The sequence below is a fragment of the Oncorhynchus masou genome, chromosome 23, assembly GCF_036934945.1.
Source record: "Oncorhynchus masou masou isolate Uvic2021 chromosome 23, UVic_Omas_1.1, whole genome shotgun sequence".
Lineage (NCBI taxonomy): Eukaryota > Metazoa > Chordata > Actinopteri > Salmoniformes > Salmonidae > Oncorhynchus > Oncorhynchus masou.
The window spans coordinates 46,182,868-46,203,058 of record NC_088234.1 but is presented as its reverse complement, the minus strand read 5'-3'; the positions used below and the strand labels follow the sequence as shown (position 1 = coordinate 46,203,058).

The following is a 20,191-nucleotide window of genomic DNA, read 5'->3' as shown; positions in this document are numbered from 1 at the left end:
ACAAGTGCTCAGCATATGTTGGAACTCCTTCAAGAACTCCTTGGCAATCATGAAGTGGCGCAGCGGACTAAGGCACTGCATCTCAGTGCTAGAGGCTTCACTACAGACACTCTGGTTTGAATCCAGGCAGTATCACAACCGGCCATGATTGGGAGTCCCACAGGGTGGCGAATAATTGGCGCAGCGTTGTCCGGGTTTGGCCGGTGTAGGTCATCAATGTGAATAAGAATTGGTTCTGAACGGACTTGCCTCGTTAATGAGTATGATAAAGGTTAAAGTCAAAGGGTTGCTACTTTGAAGGGTTTAACACTTTCTTGGTTACTACATGATTCCCTGTGTGTTATTTCATAGTTTTGTCTTCACTATTATTCTACAATGTAGAAAATAGTAAAAATAAAGAATGAGTAGGTGTGTAAACTTTTGAGTGGTTGTTAAAGGAATTTAACAATTCCTATATGTGTTCATTAACCAATTCAATTTAAACCACTGTCTGTTTCTAAGAATTTGTAAGATCCTTATTTGCATAAAATGGACAGAGACCAATCTACCAAAATTAGCCAATAGCATTTATTCTCGAGTGCGCTGGTCATAATACAATGTACATTGGTTTATATACCACACATTTCGTCATAGTGTCTTGAAGGCTCCTCCTACTCTCCGACAAGGAAAAAGCTACTTCTAAAGTTCATTCCAACCCACTAGCGCACATACATGACACACTATATCTTGCTTAACTCCTGAAGTCTCACCATAGTGTATTACCACTTAGCAGACAGTTCCAGTCCCCCCCCCCAGATACGGAAAACCTGCAGGGGCTCTCACTGTCTTATTTTATGTCCACAGAGTTATAGCCGGGTCGGTTCAAAAATAGGTTAAGGATCCTCTTTGTTTTCGTTAAACACACACACATGCATTCCTCTCTTCCCCCCTCCAACCGAGTTGGAGCTGTGTTTATTATTTTTAATTACTCCTTGTTCATGCTACATAACCTCTAATCCCTAATGGTTAAGTTTCTAAGTAGAATTATTTAAACATTTATCTTAAACACAGATAAAATATCTTAACACTTGTACTGTGTGTATTTATATATATATAGTTTACATACACTTCGGTTGGAGTCATTAAAACTCATTTTTCAACCACTCCACAAATTTCTTGTTATCAAACTATAGTTTTGGCAAGTCGGTTAGGACATCTACTTTGTGCATGACACAAGTAATTTTTCCAACAATTGTTTACAGACAGATTGTTTCACTTATAATTTACTGTATCACAATTCCAGTGGGTCAGAAGTTTACATACACTAAGTTGACTGTGCCTTTAAACAGCTTGGAAAATTCCCAAAAATGATGGCATGGCGGTAGAAGCTTCTGATAGGCTAATTGACATCATTTCAGTCAATTGGAGGTGTACCTGTGGATGTATTTCAAGGCCTACCATCAAACTCAGTGCCTCTTTGCTTGACATCATGGGAAAATCCAAAGACATCTGCCAAGATTTCAGGAAAAAAAATGTAGACTTCCACAAGTCTGGTTCATCCTTGGGCGCAATTTCCAAATGCCTGAAGGTACCACGTTCATCTGTACTAACAATAGTACGCAAGTATAAACACCGTGGAACCACACAGCGGTCATACCGCTCGGGAAGGAGACGTGTTCTGTCTCCTAGAGATGAACGTACTTTGGTGAGAAAAGTGTAAATCAATCCCAAAACAACAGCAAAAGACCTTGTGAAGATGCTGGAGGAAACAGGTACAAAAGTATATTTTTCCACAGTAAAATGAGTCCTATATCAACATAACCTGAAAGGCCGCTCAGCAAGGAAGAAACCACTGCTCCAAAACAGCCATAAATAAGTCAAGCTACGGTTTGCAACTGCACATGGGGACAAAGATCATTATTTTTGGAGAAATGTCCTCGAGTCTGATGAAACAAAAATAGAACTGTTTGGCCATAATGACCATCGTTATGTTTGGAGGAAAAAGGGGGAGACTTTCAGGCCTGAAGAACCCTTTACAACTGTGAAAATGGGGGTAGCAGCATCATGTTGTGGGGGTGCTTTGCTGCAGGAGGGACTGGTGCACTTCACAAAATAGATGGCATCATGAGGGAGGAAAATTATGTGGATATATTGAAGCAACGTCTCAAGACATCAGTCAGGAAGTTAAAGCTTGGTCGCAAATGGGTCTTCCAAATGCAGAACTGAAAAAGTGTGTGCGAGCAAGGAGGCCTACAAACCTGACTCAGTTACACCAGCTCTGTCAGGCGGAATGGGCCAAAATTCACCCAACTTATTGTGGGAAGCTTGTGGAAGGCTACCCAAAACGTTTGACCCAAGTTTTAAAAATTTTTAATGAAATGCTACCAAATATTAATTGAGTGTATGTAAACTTCTGACTCACTGAGAATGTGATGAAATAAATAAATGCTGAAATAAATAATTATATCTACTATTATTCTGACATTTCACATTCTTAACATACAGTGGTGATCCTAACTGACCTAAAACAAGGCATTTTTACTAGGTTTACATGTCAGGAATTGTGAAACTGAGTTTAAATGTATTTGGTTAAGGCATATGTAACCTTCTGACTTCAACTGTGTGTGTGTGTGTGTGTGTGTGTGTGTGTGTGTGTGTGTGTGTGTGTGTGTGTGTGTGTGTGTGTGTGTGTGTGTGTGTGTGTGTGTGTGTGTGTGTGTGTGTGTGTGTGTATATATATTTCGGGGATTGGAAGGACGGTCTGTTAATTTACGGGCTGTGGTCGGAATTAGCATGGCTCTTTTATTTTCTTAGTAGTATGGGATTGGGAAGGACTCGGACGATTTAGGTTTTTGTTGTATTTTGTTTAAATCTAACCGTAATCGACCACACACTCCATCACAGTTGGTGGCGGCATGCACCGTTTACGTTAGTTGGCGGACCGCTAATATATGAAAGAAGAAGACGAGGTTTTTCGGTTCAATCAGGCCGGAAATCGTAACACAGTGAGCGTTGTGTTCGTCAAACAAACTGAAATAGCTATATGGTAGTTAGAATGTCATTATCACTAGCTGCAGACATACAGTAAGTAATATAAAACGGCAATGTGTATAAAATTTATTCGCTAGTAAGTGGCTGTAATTGATAGGAAAAGTCCAATTTAACAGTAAAGTATGTATCGTGGACGGCCTCCACCTCGAGGGTATCCGCCGCCGTACGAGGGCCGTGGTCCACCGCCCCGTGGTCTTACGCCTGGCCGGCCGTATCCTCGGCCTCCATTTAGAGAAGAACGGGGCAGGCCCAGACCGCCGTTTGAGGGTTACCATGACGGGCCATCTCCAGACCAGTACAGACGTTCTCCACCGCGCAGGAGGTATACTTCAGCTGGTTCAGGAAGTCGCAGAGGACCAGGTGGTGAATACTGGGGCAGCGGCCCTCCCCAAAGAGAAGTAAGTACAATCATTATTTGCATGTTACTGCTACCTGACCAGCCTACCACTAGTTAATTACATTGGTAAACGTAGCTATACATTTGTTTTGCTTTACTAGGCTAGTTAGCATAACCATTTGATCACTGTTTATTGTTTGCTGAATCAGTAACGTTATCTGGTGTGTATACATTACGTTTTGCAACGGAAACCGTTTATCGTTTAAGAACCAATCGGAAGGTAACTGTGTGGGGTCGACCTTAATTTGTCCAATAGAAACTAATTTTCGTCACAAAACATTTTCCGCTTGGATTAAACTGTTTCTGTTTGAAATAAATCAAGCAAGAGACGAAACGTTTTGCAACTGAATCGACATAAGGAATATACTTCTGTGCAGGGGAGGAGACAATGAGTATGACAAGTCTCCTCTAGCCCAGTTAGCAACCATTCATTTTTCCATTAGACAGTTCTGCAAGTCAAAGTACAAATATGGACTTTCGCGGAGCAACTTAAGTGTTTTACTGCCATCATGCCTGGTATGTGCTTCCAAAAAAAAAAATGTTTTACGAGCACCCCAAAAAAAGTATTGTTTTTGACCAAATCTCTTCAGAAAGATTACTATGAAAACATTGTCTACTTAATCTATTTAAATACAGGGGTGAAAGTAAGGAGGTCTTGTACAGTGTCCAGGCAAAATCAATAGTGGGGGTACGCCATACCTGTAAAACCTTAGCCTATCACAATAATGAAAACAATTGCTCATTCATCCCCCCTTCTCTCCTCTGTAACTATTCCCCAGGTCGTTGCTGGAAATGAGAATGTGTTTTCAGTCAACTTACCTGGTTAAATAAAAGGCATAAAAACAAATGTCAAGAAAACTGTAGGCTATTACTCCATTATTTATAATTACCGTAAGTGTCAGAGGCAGGAAAAATGTGCAAATGGAAACAGGTGGACAGCCTACGCTCCAAAATGCAATGTGGTTCGACAAGAAAACAGACATTTTACCAAGGCAGAGATGAATGACTGACACGAGACGCGCACAGACAGCGGTGGAGGCATTCATTCTAGACTACTGACCATCACATACATTTACATTTACATTTAAGTCATTTGGCAGACGCTCTTATCCAGAGCGACTTACAAATTGGTGAATTCACCTTATGACATCCAGTGGAACAGCCACTTTACAATAGTGCATCTAAATCATTTAAGGGGGGGTGAGAAGGATTACTTTATCCTATCCTAGGTAATCCTTAAAGAGGTGGGGTTTCAGGTGTCTCCGGAAGGTGGTGATTGACTCCGCTGTCCTGGCGTCGTGAGGGAGTTTGTTCCACCATTGGGGGGCCAGAGCAGCGAACAGTTTTGACTGGGCTGAGCGGGAACTGTACTTCCTCAGTGGTAGGGAGGCGAGCAGGCCAGAGGTGGATGAACGCAGTGCCCTTGTTTGGGTGTAGGGCCTGATCAGAGCCTGGAGGTACTGCGGTACCGTTCCCCTCACAGCTCCGTAGGCAAGCACCATGGTCTTGTAGCGGATGCGAGCTTCAACTGGAAGCCAGTGGAGAGAGCGGAGGAGCGGGGTGACGTGAGAGAACTTGGGAAGGTTGAACACCAGACGGGCTGCTGCGTTCTGGATGAGTTGTAGGGGTTTAATGGCACAGGCAGGGAGCCCAGCCAACAGCGAGTTGCAGTAATCCAGACGGGAGATGACAAGTGCCTGGATTAGGACCTGCGCCGCTTCCTGTGTGAGGCAGGGTCGTACTCTGCGGATGTTGTAGAGCATGAACCTACAGGAACGGGCCACCGCCTTGATGTTAGTTGAGAACGACAGGGTGTTGTCCAGGATCACGCCAAGGTTCTTAGAGCTCTGGGAGGAGGACACAATGGAGTTGTCAACCGTGATGGCGAGATCATGGAACGGGCAGTCCTTCCCCGGGAGGAAGAGCAGCTCCGTCTTGCCGAGGTTCAGCTTGAGGTGGTGATCCGTCATCCACACTGATATGTCTGCCAGACATGCAGAGATGTGATTCGCCACCTGGTCATCAGAAGGGGGAAAGGAGAAGATTAATTGTGTGTCGTCTGCATAGCAATGATAGGAGAGACCATGTGAGGTTATGACAGAGCCAAGTGACTTGGTGTATAGCGAGAATAGGAGAGGGCCGAGAACAGAGCCCTGGGGGACACCAGTGGTGAGAGCGCGTGGTGAGGAGACAGATTCTCGCCACGCCACCTGGTAGGAGTGACCTGTCAGGTAGGACGCAATCCAAGCGTGGGCCGCGCCGGAGATGCCCAACTCGGAGAGGGTGGAGAGGAGGATCTGATGGTTCACAGTATCGAAGGCAGCCGATAGGTCTAGAAGGATGAGAGCAGAGGAGAGAGAGTTAGCTTTAGCAGTGCGGAGCGCCTCCGTGATACAGAGGAGCAGTCTCAGTTGAATGACTAGTCTTGAAACCTGACTGATTTGGATCAAGAAGGTCATTCTGAGAGAGATAGCGGGAGAGCTGGCCAAGGACGGCACGTTCAAGAGTTTTGGAGAGAAAAGGGAGAAGGGATACTGGTCTGTAGTTGTTGACATCGGAGGGATCGAGTGTAGGTTTTTTCAGAAGGGGTGCAACTCTCGCTCTCTTGAAGACGGAAGGGACGTAGCCATCGGTCAGGGATGAGTTGATGAGCGAGGTGAGGTAAGGGAGAAGGTCTCCGGAAATGGTCTGGAGAAGAGAGGAGGGGATAGGGTCAAGCGGGCAGGTTGTTGGGCGGCCGGCCGTCACAAGAAGCGAGATTTCATCTGGAGAGAGAGGGGAGAAAGAGGTCAGAGCACAGGGTAGGGCAGTGTGAGCAGAACCAGCGGTGTCGTTTGACTTAGCAAACGAGGATCGGATGTCGTCGACCTTCTTTTCAAAATGGTTGACGAAGTCATCTGCAGAGAGGGAGGAGGAGGGGGGGGAGGGGGAGGAGGATTCAGGAGGGAGGAGAAGGTGGCAAAGAGCTTCCTAGGGTTAGAGGCAGATGCTTGGAATTTAGAGTGGTAGAAAGTGGCTTTAGCAGCAGAGACAGAGGAGGAAAATGTAGAGAGGAGGGAGTGAAAGGATGCCAGGTCCGCAGGGAGGCGAGTTTTCTTCCATTTCCGCTCGGCTGCCCGGAGCCTTGTTCTGTGAGCTCGCAATGAGCCACGGAGCGGGAGGGGAGGACCGAGCCGGCCTGGAGGATAGGGGACATAGAGAGTCAAAGGATGCAGAAAGGGAAGAGAGGAGGGTTGAGGAGGCAGAATCAGGAGATAGGTTGGAGAAGGTTTGAGCAGAGGGAAGAGATGATAGGATGGAAGAGGAGAGAGTAGCGGGGGAGAGAGAGCGAAGGTTGGGACGGCGCGATACCATCCGAGTAGGGGCAGTGTGGGAAGTGTTGGATGAGAGCGAGAGGGAAAAGGATACAAGGTAGTGGTCGGAGACTTGGAGGGGAGTTGCAATGAGGTTAGTGGAAGAACAGCATCTAGTAAAGATGAGGTCGAGCGTATTGCCTGCCTTGTGAGTAGGGGGAAGGTGAGAGGGTGAGGTCAAAAGAGGAGAGGAGTGGAAAGAAGGAGGCAGAGAGGAATGAGTCAAAGGTAGACGTGGGGAGGTTAAAGTCGCCCAGGACTGTGAGAGGTGAGCCGTCCTCAGGAAAGGAGCTTATCAAGGCATCAAGCTCATTGATGAACTCTCCGAGGGAACCTGGAGGGCGATAAATGATAAGGATGTTAAGCTTGAAAGGGCTGGTAACTGTGACAGCATGGAATTCAAAGGAGGCGATAGACAGATGGGTAAGGGGAGAAAGAGAGAATGACCACTTGGGAGAGATGAGGATCCCGGTGCCACCACCCCGCTGACCAGAAGCTCTCGGGGTGTGCGAGAACACGTGGGCGGACGAAGAGAGAGCAGTAGGAGTAGCAGTGTTATCTGTGGTGATTCATGTTTCCGTCAGTGCCAAGAAGTCGAGGGACTGGAGGGAGGCATAGGCTGAGATGAACTCTGCCTTGTTGGCCGCAGATCGGCAGTTCCAGAGGCTACCGGAGACCTGGAACTCCACGTGGGTCGTGCGCGCTGGGACCACCAGATTAGGGTGGCCGCGGCCACGCGGTGTGGAGCGTTTGTATGGTCTGTGCAGAGAGGAGAGAACAGGGATAGATAGACACATAGTTGACAGGCTACAGAAGAGGCTACGCTAATGCAAAGGAGATTGGAATGACAAGTGGACTACACGTCTCGAATGTTCAGAAAGTTAAGCTTACGTAGCAAGAATCTTATTGACTAAAATGATTGAAATGATACAGTACTGCTGGAGTAGGCTAGCTGGCAGTGGCTGCGTTGTTGACTTTGTAGGCTAGCTGGCAGTGGCTGCGTTGTTGACACTACACTAATCAAGTCGTTCCGTTGAGTGAATAGTTTCTACAGTGCTGCTATTCGGGGGCTAGCTGGCTAGCTAGCAGTGTTGATTACGTTACGTTACGTTAAAAGAACGACAATAGCTGGCTAGCTAACCTAGAAAATCGCTCTAGACTACACAATTGTCTATGATACAAAGACGGCTATGTAGCTAGCTAGCTACGATCAAACAATCATTACATTTTTGGTGTTTTGTGTAACAGATGTCTTTTTCCATTCACCACTGTTTGGAGATATGGAAATATGTTTGGAAATATGTTGCTTGTGGATGAACATGTGTGGGTAACCTAGTAAAAGAGCCCTTTTGAAGTGATTGTTTGACAATCAAATGAAAACATGACTGGTTGGGTTTATGCTGATGATGTATTTTGGGAGAGAGGTAAGCAGCCTGAAACTCCTGAAACCTATAGCAGTAGCCATTGCATGGATTGAGGGAGACAATGTCGTCCTGTCTGATGTTCAGACTCTACTAGCAGATGTAAGAGAAGAAATCCATACTGCCCTGCCCAATTCACTGTTGTTCCAAGCAGAGGAAACTGCAGTTCTGAAATGCATCAAAAAGCATGGACTATTGCCTGAAGCCCATACATGCCGCAGCGTACATGTTGGACTCCAGGTATGCCGGCAAGAGCATCCTGTCGGGTGCAGAGATCAACAAGGCCTATGGTGTCATCTACTGTGTCTCGCCACCTTGGCCTAGATGAGGGCAAGGTTCTTGGCAGTCTGGCGAAGTACACTTCCAAGCAAGGGCTTTGGGATGGAGATGCAATATGGCAGTCGTGCCAACATATCTCATCAGCCACCTGTTGGAAGTGGACTTTGTGGATCTGAGGCTAACCCTAATCCCTGTTGCCTCATCATCCTCCAAATTCCACCAACATCAGCCACATCAGAGCGCAACTGGTCCTTGTTTGGGAACACACACCAAAGCACGCAACAGGCTGACCAATACAAGGGTTGAAAAATTGGTGGCTGTCCTAGCAAATTTGAGTCTTTTTGAGCCTGACAATGAGCCATCCTCAACAGGATTTAAGAGTGACAGTGAAGATGAGTCCTCAGAGCCTGGTGTTAAAGAGGAGGTCCAGGGAGAAGACATGGAAGCCTGAGAGGAAGACAACCAAAGCTTTAGTTTCAAGACTATCATTTTACAGATGTATATTGAAAATGTTTTTGGGAGATGGATCATTCAATATTCCCTTTTGTTGTTCAGTGAAATCATCCCATGTGAAGAGTCAACTCATTTATTTAAAGTTCAATTCGTAACTAAATAGTTGTTTTATTTCTATCAGAAGGAATTAATCATAAGTAGACAATTGTACATAATAAGGTTACAGGTTTATGTTTCTGTCTTCATATGATATGGTAAATATATCCAATGCAAAAATAATCTACTTTTAAATGGTATTAATATTAATTTGCATCTTCCTGTTAATTCCCATATTCCTGTTAATTCCCACAAAGTTTCCACCTCTGAAAATACCCCAAAATGGGGTAAGTCTGTGTCAGAGCTGTGTGTAAGTAGTGTATGCAAACAATTTGGGATTTTCAACACATTAATGTTTTTTCGAAAAAGAAGTTGCACAGTTCGGCTATCCTCAACTCATAGCCAAGTGAGACTGGCACGCATAGTATTTATATCAGCTCTCTGATTACAATGAAGAGCAAGACGTGCCACTCTGTTCTTGGCCAGCTTCAGCTTAACTAGGTCTTTCATTGCAGCACTTGACCACACAACTGAACAAAAAAGCAGAGCATCTGTTTATTATGGACAATCATTGAATCTACATGTTTTGATAATCTAAGGTAAATCGAGTAATTTAGTCTCCTCAAATTGTTCAGCCACACCATTCATTACCAGATTCAGCTGAGGTCTAGAATTTAGGGAATGAGTTGTACCAAATACAAAGCTCTTAGTTTTAGAGATGTTCTGGACCCCAGTTTATTACATTCCACCCATTCCAAGACAGAATGCAACTCTTTAAGCATTTCATAGGACTTCATTACAGACAGAAATACTCCTCAGTTTCGTCAACTGTCCGGGTGGCTGGTCTCTGACGATCCTGCAGATTAAGAAGCTGGATGTGGAGGTCTTGCTAGTGTGGTTACACATGGTCTGCGCTTGTGAGGCCGATTTGGGCGTACCGACAAATTCTTTAAAATAAGGATGCACGATATATCTGTGAACATATCAGAATCGTCCGATACCGATATTTGCATTTTTAGCTAATATCGTCCGATTCTGATATGTTCACAGATATATCGTGCATGTCTACTTCAATGCCCCAATGTGCAAAACCGATGTCAAAGCTGACGTGCATACCTATATAACGTAGATACATGACTTTAAGACGCCACTACACGTGCAACACAGCATTCCTAAACTATCCCACAATGTCTGCTGTGTGGATCGACAGTCAACAAGTCGAGCAGTGATTGGAAAGCATAACAAAATTTCAGCAAGACAACTCAAAGGTGAAATCTATTAAAACCAAGATAATGGAATTCATTGCCCTTGACAATCAACCGTTCTCTGTCGTGGGTGATGTTTGCTTTCGCCAACTGGTCGAGCACCGGTCCACACTACCAAGTGCGCTATTTTTCAGATGTTGCGCTACAGGAGTTACAGTAATAGCGTCACTGCTATTAGCAGGAATGCCGTTTGGGTCTTTGAGTGTCAAAAAAGATACAGTAGCACTGTCAAAGCTATGCAAACACCGGCAACGAACGATGTGTTTACAATACCGCGTTGGTAATAAAGCATAATTTGTTTGACCGCAAATTCTGGGGTAGCTAGTTTTAGCTTGGTACCGAGCTAGCACCAATACAAGCAGCCAGAAAATAATGACCAGTAGAACCTGCAGTAATTTATTATTCTTAGCAATGATTTAGGAATCCTTGGGAGTGGGTATTAGCGAGGTTGCCACTTGTTGTTCGCCTATTGAAATTGAGCTTCAGTTCATGAAAATAAATGGCTAGTCAGCAACTTAACCCTGTTGCCCAAAGCTAATGTTATAAGCAGTCAGCTAGCTTCATCTGGCTAGTGAGGCTTGACCACACTGGGTTATATGTCGTGAAGCTAGCCACAATAAGTATTAGGCACAACAATGAAATTTGCAGTTTGCCTTCAAAATAAAAGTATGTTATAGACAGTAATACAAATAGTAGAATTATGGCTTACTTTTATTTTGTAAGCTAACCGCAAAGTCCACTATTGTGGAAAATCCTTACTGTGGCTAGCTTCACATAGATGGGTCCGACACCATAAATAAAACAAGAACTGTCTCATAAATTAGGGTTATTTTAGATGCTGACACCTAGCTATATACAGTTGAAGTCGGAAGTTTACATACACTTAGATTGGAGTCATTAACTCTTTTTTTTTCAACCACTCCACAAATTTCTTGTTATCAAACTATAGTTGTGGCAAGTCGGTGAGGACATTACTTTGTGCATGACACAAGTAATTTTTCCAACAATTGTTTGCAGACAGATTATTTAACTTATAATTCACTGTGTCACAATTCCAGTGGGTCAGAAGTTTACATTCACCTAGTTGACTGTGCCTTTAAACAGCTTGGAAAATTCCAGAAAATGATGTCATGGCGTTAGAAGCTTCTGATAGGCTAATTGACATCATTTGAGTCAATTTGGAGGTGTACCTGTGGATGTATTTTTAAGGCCTACCTTCAAACTCAGTGCCTCTTTGCTTGACATCATGTGGAAATCTTCCAAGACCTCAGGAAAACAATTGTGGACCTCCACAAATCTGGTTCATCCTTGGGAGCAATTTCCAAACACCTGAAGGCATTCATCTGGACAAACAATAGTATGCAAGTATGAACACCATGGGACCACGCAGCCGTCATACCGCTGAGGAAGGAGACGTGTTCTGTCTCCGAGAGATGAACTTACTTTGGTTTGAAAAGTGCAAATCAATCCCAAAACAACAGCAAAAGACCTTGTGAAGATGCTGGAGGAAACAGTTACAAAAGTATCTATATCCACTGTAAAACAAGTCCTATATCGACCTAACCTGAAAGGCAGCTCAGCAAGGAAGAAGCCACTGCTCCAAAACCGGCATAAAAAAGCTAGCCGACGGTTTGCAACTGCACATGGGGACAAAGATCATACTTTTTGGAGAAATGTCCTCTGGTCTGATGAAACAAAAATAGAACTGTTTGGCCGTAATGACCATCATTATGTTTGGAGGAAAAAGTGGGTGGTTTGTAAGCTGAAGAACACCATCCCAACTGTGAAGCATGGGGGTGGCAGCATCATGTTGTGGGGGTGCTTTGCTGCAGGACTGGTGCACTTCACAAACTAGATGGCATCATGAAGTAGGAAAATTATGTGGATATATTGAAGCAACATCAAGAGATCAGTCAGGAAGTTAAAGCTTGGTCGTAAATGGGTCTTGCAAATGGACAATGAACCCAAGCATACTTCCAAAGTTGTGGCAAAATGGCTCAAGGACAACAAAGTCAAGGTATTGGAGTGGCCATCACAAAGCCCGGACCTCAATCCTATAGAAAATTTGTGGGCAGAACTGAAAAGGCGTGTGCGAGCAAGGTGACTTACAAACCTGACTCAGTTCCACCAGCTCTGTCAGGGGGAATGGGCTAAAATTCACCCAACTTATTGTTGGGAAGCTTGTGGAAGGCTACCTGAAATGTTTGACCCAAGTTAAACAATTTAAAGGCAATGCTGCCAAATACTAATTGAGTACATGTAAACTTCTGACCCACTGGGATTGTGATGAAAGAAATAAAAGCTCAAATAAATCTATCTATTCTGACATTTCACATCCTTAAAAAATAAAGAGGTGATCCTAACTGACCTTAGATTGAATTGTTACTAGGATTAAATGTCAGGAATTGTGAATAACTGAGTTTAAATGTATTTGGCTAAGGTGTATGTAAACTTCCAACTTCAACTGTAGTTAATTTCCTAGCTAACTATAGCTATTGAAACAGATGGTGGTAGTGATATTTGATGTGTTTTTTTTGACATGCAAAGACCCAAATGGCTTTCATAGAGATCCTGGTTGAGAATGAAACGAATGAACAAATGAATAACGAAACAGCACAGCAAGTAAGTGAAATAAATAGGTTTTGATTATGTTTTACTGGTAATGGGGACATAAATAAATGCTAACACCAACTTTTTGGTGTGTGTGTAACCTTCAACTTGGCAAGCCAGTTAAGAACAAATTCTTATTTACAATGACGGCCCAGATGACGCCGGGCCAATTGCGAGCCGCACTTGGACTCCCAATCACGGCCACAGCCTGGATTTGAACCAGTGAATGTGTGTGAACTATTTAACTGTACTGGAATGCTTAAAAGACTGCTAAAATTTAAAATATCCGTCTCGTTTATTTTTGTCAAGGGAAATATCAGATATGGGTATCGGCCAAAAATGTCATATCGGTGCATCACCGTTAAAGTGACGTTCGCTTATGGTAGAGAAATTATCTGTTAACAGCTCTGGTGGACATTCCTGTAGCCAGCATGCCAATTGCATGGACAATCAACTTGAAACATCTGTGGCATTGTGTTGTCACAACTGCACCTTTTATTGTCCTTTTAATGTTCCCAGCACAATGTGTAATGATTGTGCCGTTTAATCAGCTTCTTGCTATGCCATACCTGTCAGGTGTATGGAATATCATAGCAAAGGAGAAATACTTGCTAACAGGGATAAACAAATTTATGCACAACATTTGAGAAATTAGCTTTTTGTGCATATGGAACATTTCTGGGATCTTTTATTTCAGCTCATGAAACATGAAACAACACTTTACATGTTGCGTTTATATTTTTGTTTAGTATAAAGCCAAAGTGGTGTGGCGCAGCCACCTGATTAAAACGTGCTGTGGCAAATGCTGCCACGCCACACGTTTTCCGGCGGCCCTGGTTGTAGGTAATGAAATAAATAACCTTTCGGGATACTGTACCAACCTGTGCGTGGCAGTAATGAGTGATTTTATTGGTGCTGAAGAGGTGGATTTGGCACGTGATAAAAAAACAATATAAAGATTATTTACAGACAAATTTCTTTGGGGTTGCTTATAAATGTTTAACATTTTTTTGGAAAGTATGTATCGGTTGCTCACAAACTCCATATTTTGTGAGTACCGAACGTATTTTGACAATGTTTGCAGAGCTGTCTAATGGGAAAATGAATGGTATCTACCTGGGCTAGAGAGAAGACTTGACATTCATTGTTTCCTCTTCTACCCTGATACTGGTTAAATTGTTAGCTGTAACTGGAAGTTAGTCCCGTCCCTTGCACGGGCTCATATTGCCTTTTTTACTGGAGCAATGCATCAATTGCACAAAATGCTGTCTTATCATTTCAAAATCCCAGTGTTATGAAACTGATTACATCTATTTCTGTCATTAGAGATCTCCATCTCCCCGTGGTGGCATCCCCCCTGACCACAGTCTGGTCATCACTGTGGGTAATGAGTTGACTGGACCACCTGGGGTAGGGCTACCCTCAAGAGACTACCCTCCTTACCTGCCAAAGAGGTCCAGTTATGACGGCCCTGATGACCGTGGCCCCAGGAGGCAGAGTCCCAGCAGGGGGAGAAGCCGTCCTCGCAGCCGCAGCCCGGGATTCGGGGGACGGAGCAAGAGCCGTCCTCGCAGCCGCAGCCCGGGATTCGGGGGACGGAGCAAGAGTCGTCCTCGCAGCCGCAGCCCGGGATTCGGGGGACGGAGCAAGAGCCGTCCTCGTAGCCGCAGCCCGGGATTCGGGGGACGGAGCAAGAGCCGTCCTCGTAGCCGCAGCCCGGGATTCGGGGGACGGAGCAAGAGCCGTCCTCGTAGCCGCAGCCCGGGAATCGGGGGACGGAGCAAGAGCCGTCCTCGTAGCCGCAGCCCGGGAATCGGGGGACGGAGCAAGAGCCGTCCTCGTAGCCGCAGCCCGGGAATCGGGGGACGGAGCAAGAGCCGTGTCAGAAGTCGCAGCCCTGAAATGAAGGGACGGAGCAAAAGCCGGGCCCGAAGCCGCAGTCCTGAAATGGGGGGACGAAGCAAAAGCCGGGCCCGAAGCAAAAGCCCTGAAATGGGGGGACGGAGTAAGAGTCGTGGAAGGAGCAAGAGCCGTCCGCCAAGCAGGTCCCGAAGCAGGAGTGGGAGTCATGGCCAGAGCTATGGACGGGCCCGCAGTGTGAGCAGAGCAAAGACTGCTGGTCCACGCAGGAGCCGCAGTGTCAGTTCTAGCAGCAGTAGCAGGAGCAGCAGGGGAGGTGATAATAACTTAAAGAAGACAAGTGGGTTCAAGGAGCTGGAGTTGGCCCGTCGCCGCAAAGAGATGGAAGACATGCTGAATATTCCCACAAAGTCCATCCTGAAGAGGCGCATGGACTCTGAGACTGACTCCCCGTCATATGTGCAGGTAGTGGACATGTAATTTTCTTACTATGTTAAATTAATTGTGTTGCATATAGCTGTGTATTGTGTTACCCATCTCTATACTCACTCTAACCCTGTCATCCCACAAGGCTTTTTTTTCTTCTTCATCCAAATTACTATTCATGATCAATTTGGTTATCATAGATTATTATTTTGTTTTTGTTTTGCAGAACAGTGATTCTCCAAGAGTTGACCCTGCTGGTGAGGCTGAGGCAGAGCGTCTTCTCTCAGCTATGAAAGGCATGGACCCTATCATGTTGGCCACCATGCTGGGAGAGTTGAGGGATGACCCACACATGGCCCAGAGTAGGCTGGACCACAGTGGGATTGCAGGGATCCTTGACCTGTTGGGAGGTGCACCTGCACCGCAGGAGGAGAAAAGGAAGAAGGTACCAGACATTGACGATGAGGAGAAGTTCCTTTATGGCGATGAAGATGATGTAGAGCGGGGCAGGGCTCCAGCAGCAGCTCCCCGTCAGCACAGTCTGTCAGAGCTCTATGGTGATATTATGAGTGACCCGGCACGCTATGGCACCTCACCGCACCTCGAGGGCCATCCTGGTATTGTAGATCCGAGAAGCTCTCGCCAGCAACAGATGGACATGAGGTATCGGCATCAAAGCAGGTCCTCTGCCATCCCTGACCATAATATCAAGGTTGAAGAGCCTAATGACTACCCACCAGGAACAGGGCCACTGGAAGGGAAGGAGAAGCAAGACGTGGAGGAGTACGAGAAGATCCAGGACCTCCTCAAAACCATCGGGCTGGACCTGGGGGTGACAGAGATCAGCAAGATGGCTGCCAGGACTCAGGAGCGTCTGCATGGAAAGAGGCCCCCTCCGAAAACTCCCTCCCGTCGACCTGGCAAGAGGCGGGATCGCCGTGACTCTTCAGGAAGCTCAGACAGGAGCAGGGGCAGGCGTAGGAGCTGCAGTGGGAGCAGCTCTAGCAGTCGTAGTGACAGCCACAGCCGGAGCCGTAGTAGCAGCTGTGATAACAGCAGGAACCGGAAGAAGTCACCCCCATCTGACAGGCGCAGCAACCATGGGAAGACTCGAGGCGGCAGAGAGGTGAGGACTGAGGACAGTAGCTGGGGGCAGAAGGCTTCACAAGCCCCTGAAACTACTCCAGTGCCACCCACCCACCCATCTCTCTCCATGCCTGCCTATGCCCAAGCCCAGGCGCATGGTCTGGTACCACCCAACTATCCACCTCCTGGCTATGGGCAATATGGGAACTGGCCTTACATGCCCCAACAGTGGCCCATGTACCCACCTCCATCTATTGGCATGCCACCTCAATCTCCCATTGAAGATTTTCCGAATGCTCCGCCTTTTGACAGACCATACCTTAAAGTTATCCAGCCAGAGTTGCACCAAGGGGGTGATAGAAAGGGTGAGAATAAACTGATGGCATTGAATAATTGATGTTTAATGACTTGTTCATTCCCCATCAATATATACTGTACCAGACAAAAGTTTGGACATACCTACTCATTCCAGGGTTTTTCTTAATTTTTACTATATTTCTACATTGTAGAATAAATAGTGAAGACATCAAAACTATGAATTAACACATATGGAATCATGTAGTAACCAAGAAAGTGTTAAACACATTTTTAGATAGCCACCCTTTGCCTTGATGACAGCTTTGCGCTCTTGGCATTCTCTCAACCAGCTTCACCTGGAATGCTTTTCCAACGCTCTTGAAGGAGTAACCACCCTTTGACTTTAACCTTTTATTTAACTAGGCAAGTCAGTTCAGAACAATTCTTCAAATTGTTCTGAACGGCATACAATGACGGCATACAATGGCCAAACCCTTATTTGGACTCCCAATCATGGCCGGTTGTGATACAGCCTGGATTCAAACCAGAGTGTCTGTAGTGAAGCCTCTAGCACTGAGATGCAGTGCCTTAGTCCGCTGCGCCACTTGATGATTGCCAAGAGTGTGTAATGCTTTCTCTCAACCACTTTCATGAAGAATGCTTTTCCAACAGTCTTGAAGGAGTTCCAACATATGCTGAGCACTTGTTGGCTGCTTTTCCTTCACTCTGCGGTCTAACTCATCCCACACCATCTCAATTGGCCCTGGGGCGGCAGGGTAGCCTAGTGGTTAGAGCGTTGGACTAGTAACCGGAAGGTTGCAAGTTCAAACCCCCGACCTGACAAGGTACAAATCTGTCGTTCTGCCCCTGTTCCTTGGCCGTCATTGAAAATAAGAATTTGTTCTTAACTGACTTGCCTAGTTAAATAAAGGTAAAATTAAAAATTAAAATAAATTGGGTTGAGTTTGGGTGATTGTGGAGGCCAGGTCATATGATGCAGCACTCCGTCACTCTCCTTCTTGGTCAAATAGCCCTTACACAGCCTGTAGGTCACTGTCCAGTTGAAAAACAAAATGATACTCCCACTAAACCAGATGGTGTATTGCTGCAGAATGCTGTGGTAGCCATGCTGGTTTAGTGTGCCTTGAATTCTAAATAAGCCACTGACAGTGTCACCAGCAAACATCCCCACACCTCCTCCATGCTTCATGGTGGGAACCACACTTGCGGAGCGTGATCATCCGTTGACCTACTCTGTATCTCACAAAGACATTGCGCTTGGAACCAAACATCTCAAATTTGGACTCATCAGAACAAAGGATAGATTTCCACCGGTCTAATGTCTCTTGCTCGTGTTTCTTGGCCCAAGAAAGTCTCTTCTTATTATTGTTGTCCTTTTAGTAGTGGTTTCTTTGCAGCAATAAGACCATAAAGGCCTGATTCACGCAGTCTCTTCTGAACAGTTGATGTTGAGATGTGTCTGTTACTTGAACTCTGAAGCATTTATTTGGGCTGCAATTTCTGAGGCTGGTTACTCTAATGAACCTATCCTCTGCAGCAGCCATAACTCTGGGTCTTCCTTTCCTCTGGCGGTCCTCATGAGAGCCAGTTTCATCATAGCTCTTGATGATTTTTGTGACTGCATTTGAAGAAACTTTCAACGTTCTTGTAATTTTCCGGTTTGACTGACTTTCATGTCTTAAAGTAATGATGGACATTTGTTCCTCTTTGCTTATTTGAGCTGTTCTTGCCATAATATTTTACCAAATAGGGCTATCTTCTGTATAACACCCCTACCGTGTCACAATACAACTGATTGGCTCAAACACATTAAGAAGGAAAGAAATTTCACAAATGAACATTTTACAAAGCACACCTGTTAATTGATCGGGATTCCAGGTGACGACCTCATGAAGCTGGTCGAGAGATTTCCAAGAGTGTGCAAAGCTGTCATCAAGGCCATGGGTGGCTACTTTGAAGAATCTTAAATATAAAATATATTTGGATTTGTTTAACACTTTCTTGGTTACTATGTGATTCCATATGTGTTATTTCATAGTTTTGATGTCTTCACTATTATTCTACATTGTAGAAAATAGTAAAATTAAGAGAATCCCTGGAATGAGTAGGTATGTCCAAACCTTTGACTGGTAGAGTATATATATTTTTTGATCAATGAAACTGCAGCACATAACTCCTGTCTAATTTTGTACATTTTTCCTGTATAGCGTCATGCAATATGGCCCCTCAAGATAATGGCAAGGACAGGAGGGTTTTAGAGGAGCGAAATAATGAAAGCCAAAAACAAAAGGTGGAGTATTCAGCTGTCCACTTCGATTCAAATGCCATTTGACACTGTTTTGGCTGGTTTTGTTTTCTTTCCATACACTCGTTCTCTAATGATTCTCCATTCTCTAGGTTCTTGAAGAACGGGAAAAACTGAGACGAGACAGAGAGATCCGCATGAAAAAGAAAGATTATCTCATGAAGGAACTAGAGAGATTGAGGAAACAGCAAGGTGCTTCAATCATGTCATTCCTTTCCTATATTTCTTTGTATTTTAAATCATAAATGTTCATTAGGTTTTGTGCAGTTGGATAAAAATTGTATTATCTTGGTAGGGGAGCTTCTGCGCAAAAAGCGGCGTGAAAAGGATGGCCATAAGGACCCGTTACTGTCTGAGATCAGTCGGCTGCAGGAAGAGGTCATGACTCAGATTGCTGAGCTCCGCAAAGAGCACGAGGTAGCAGAGAAGAAACGATCCGAGCTTGACAAGGTGGCACTCATTCTCGGTCTACAACCAAATGACAAGCCCCGGCGAGAGGGTAGGGGTTCTGCGGACCTTGAGCAGCCAACACACCCACCACCTCCAGAGAAAGAGAAGAAAAAGGAGCGTGCTCACATCCGAGAGAGATCACCTGTGGCCCATGCCTCTGCTAAGGTAGAATTCCGTAAGCTGCTCCAGGCACAAGCCAGAGAGCTGAAGTACTGGTAGAACCTTAACCTTCATTGCTGCAGAAACATGTTGCCTTCGCTTTATTTTGGAATATCAGTCTAAATGACTTCTTGAATAATTATTCAAAAGGGCTGGTTTGGATGCAAATGTCTACTTGCCCTTGTCTGATCCATTAAATACCAGTAAGCAGTATTTACTTTGAATACCTGGCATTTAGCCTTCTGCTTATACATCAGATATGGGGTTAATCAATGTTGGTGCAACTACTCAGTCTAACCTGGACATTCCGTGTGCTCTGTCATATGTTGGTGTTGCCCAAGAGTCAGAGTTGGATCCCGATCTTGATTGAAAAGTTCCCTCTTTGTATGCCAATGTCTGACCCAAATAATCTCATAACTGGTCTGCAAATACATGCATGTTTACAAATGAATGTGTTTTATACCTGCAACATAGGTGGAACCTGTTCACTTTCATATGGCCAACATATGCTTAAGCGCTTCCTACATTTTGCTCTCACTGTATTTGTTTATGAAAGACCACAACCATAAACTTTTTCTCTGAAATTGTTTCTGGAGATGCCAAACTCAGTAAGATGTTTGCGTTAGAAGCTTGGATATATGGTATTTACATTCATAAATTGAAAGGCGGCCATCTTTTTCCCC

At 44.9% G+C, this 20,191-nt stretch overlaps 1 protein-coding gene across 4 annotated transcripts in view; it reads left to right on the top strand.

Moving 5' to 3' along the window:
• The first annotated feature begins 2,748 nt into the window (after window positions 1-2,748).
• LOC135510913 (zinc finger protein 318-like) overlaps window positions 2,749-20,191 on the top strand; it is a 29,781-nt gene continuing 12,338 nt past the window's right edge. For all 4 annotated transcript variants that reach the window (XR_010451180.1, XR_010451178.1, XR_010451179.1 and 1 more), the window contains exons 1-6: window positions 2,749-3,428; window positions 14,231-15,229; window positions 15,417-16,641; window positions 18,802-18,884; window positions 18,992-19,091; window positions 19,195-19,514. Coding sequence is in view for 1 of the 4 variants with exons in the window: in XM_064932238.1 (XP_064788310.1) it covers window positions 3,153-3,428; window positions 14,231-15,229; window positions 15,417-16,641; window positions 18,802-18,884; window positions 18,992-19,091; window positions 19,195-19,514 (3,003 nt within the window). In the remaining 3 variants the exon portion in view is untranslated. The remainder of the gene's footprint in view (window positions 3,429-14,230; window positions 15,230-15,416; window positions 16,642-18,801; window positions 18,885-18,991; window positions 19,092-19,194; window positions 19,515-20,191) is intronic.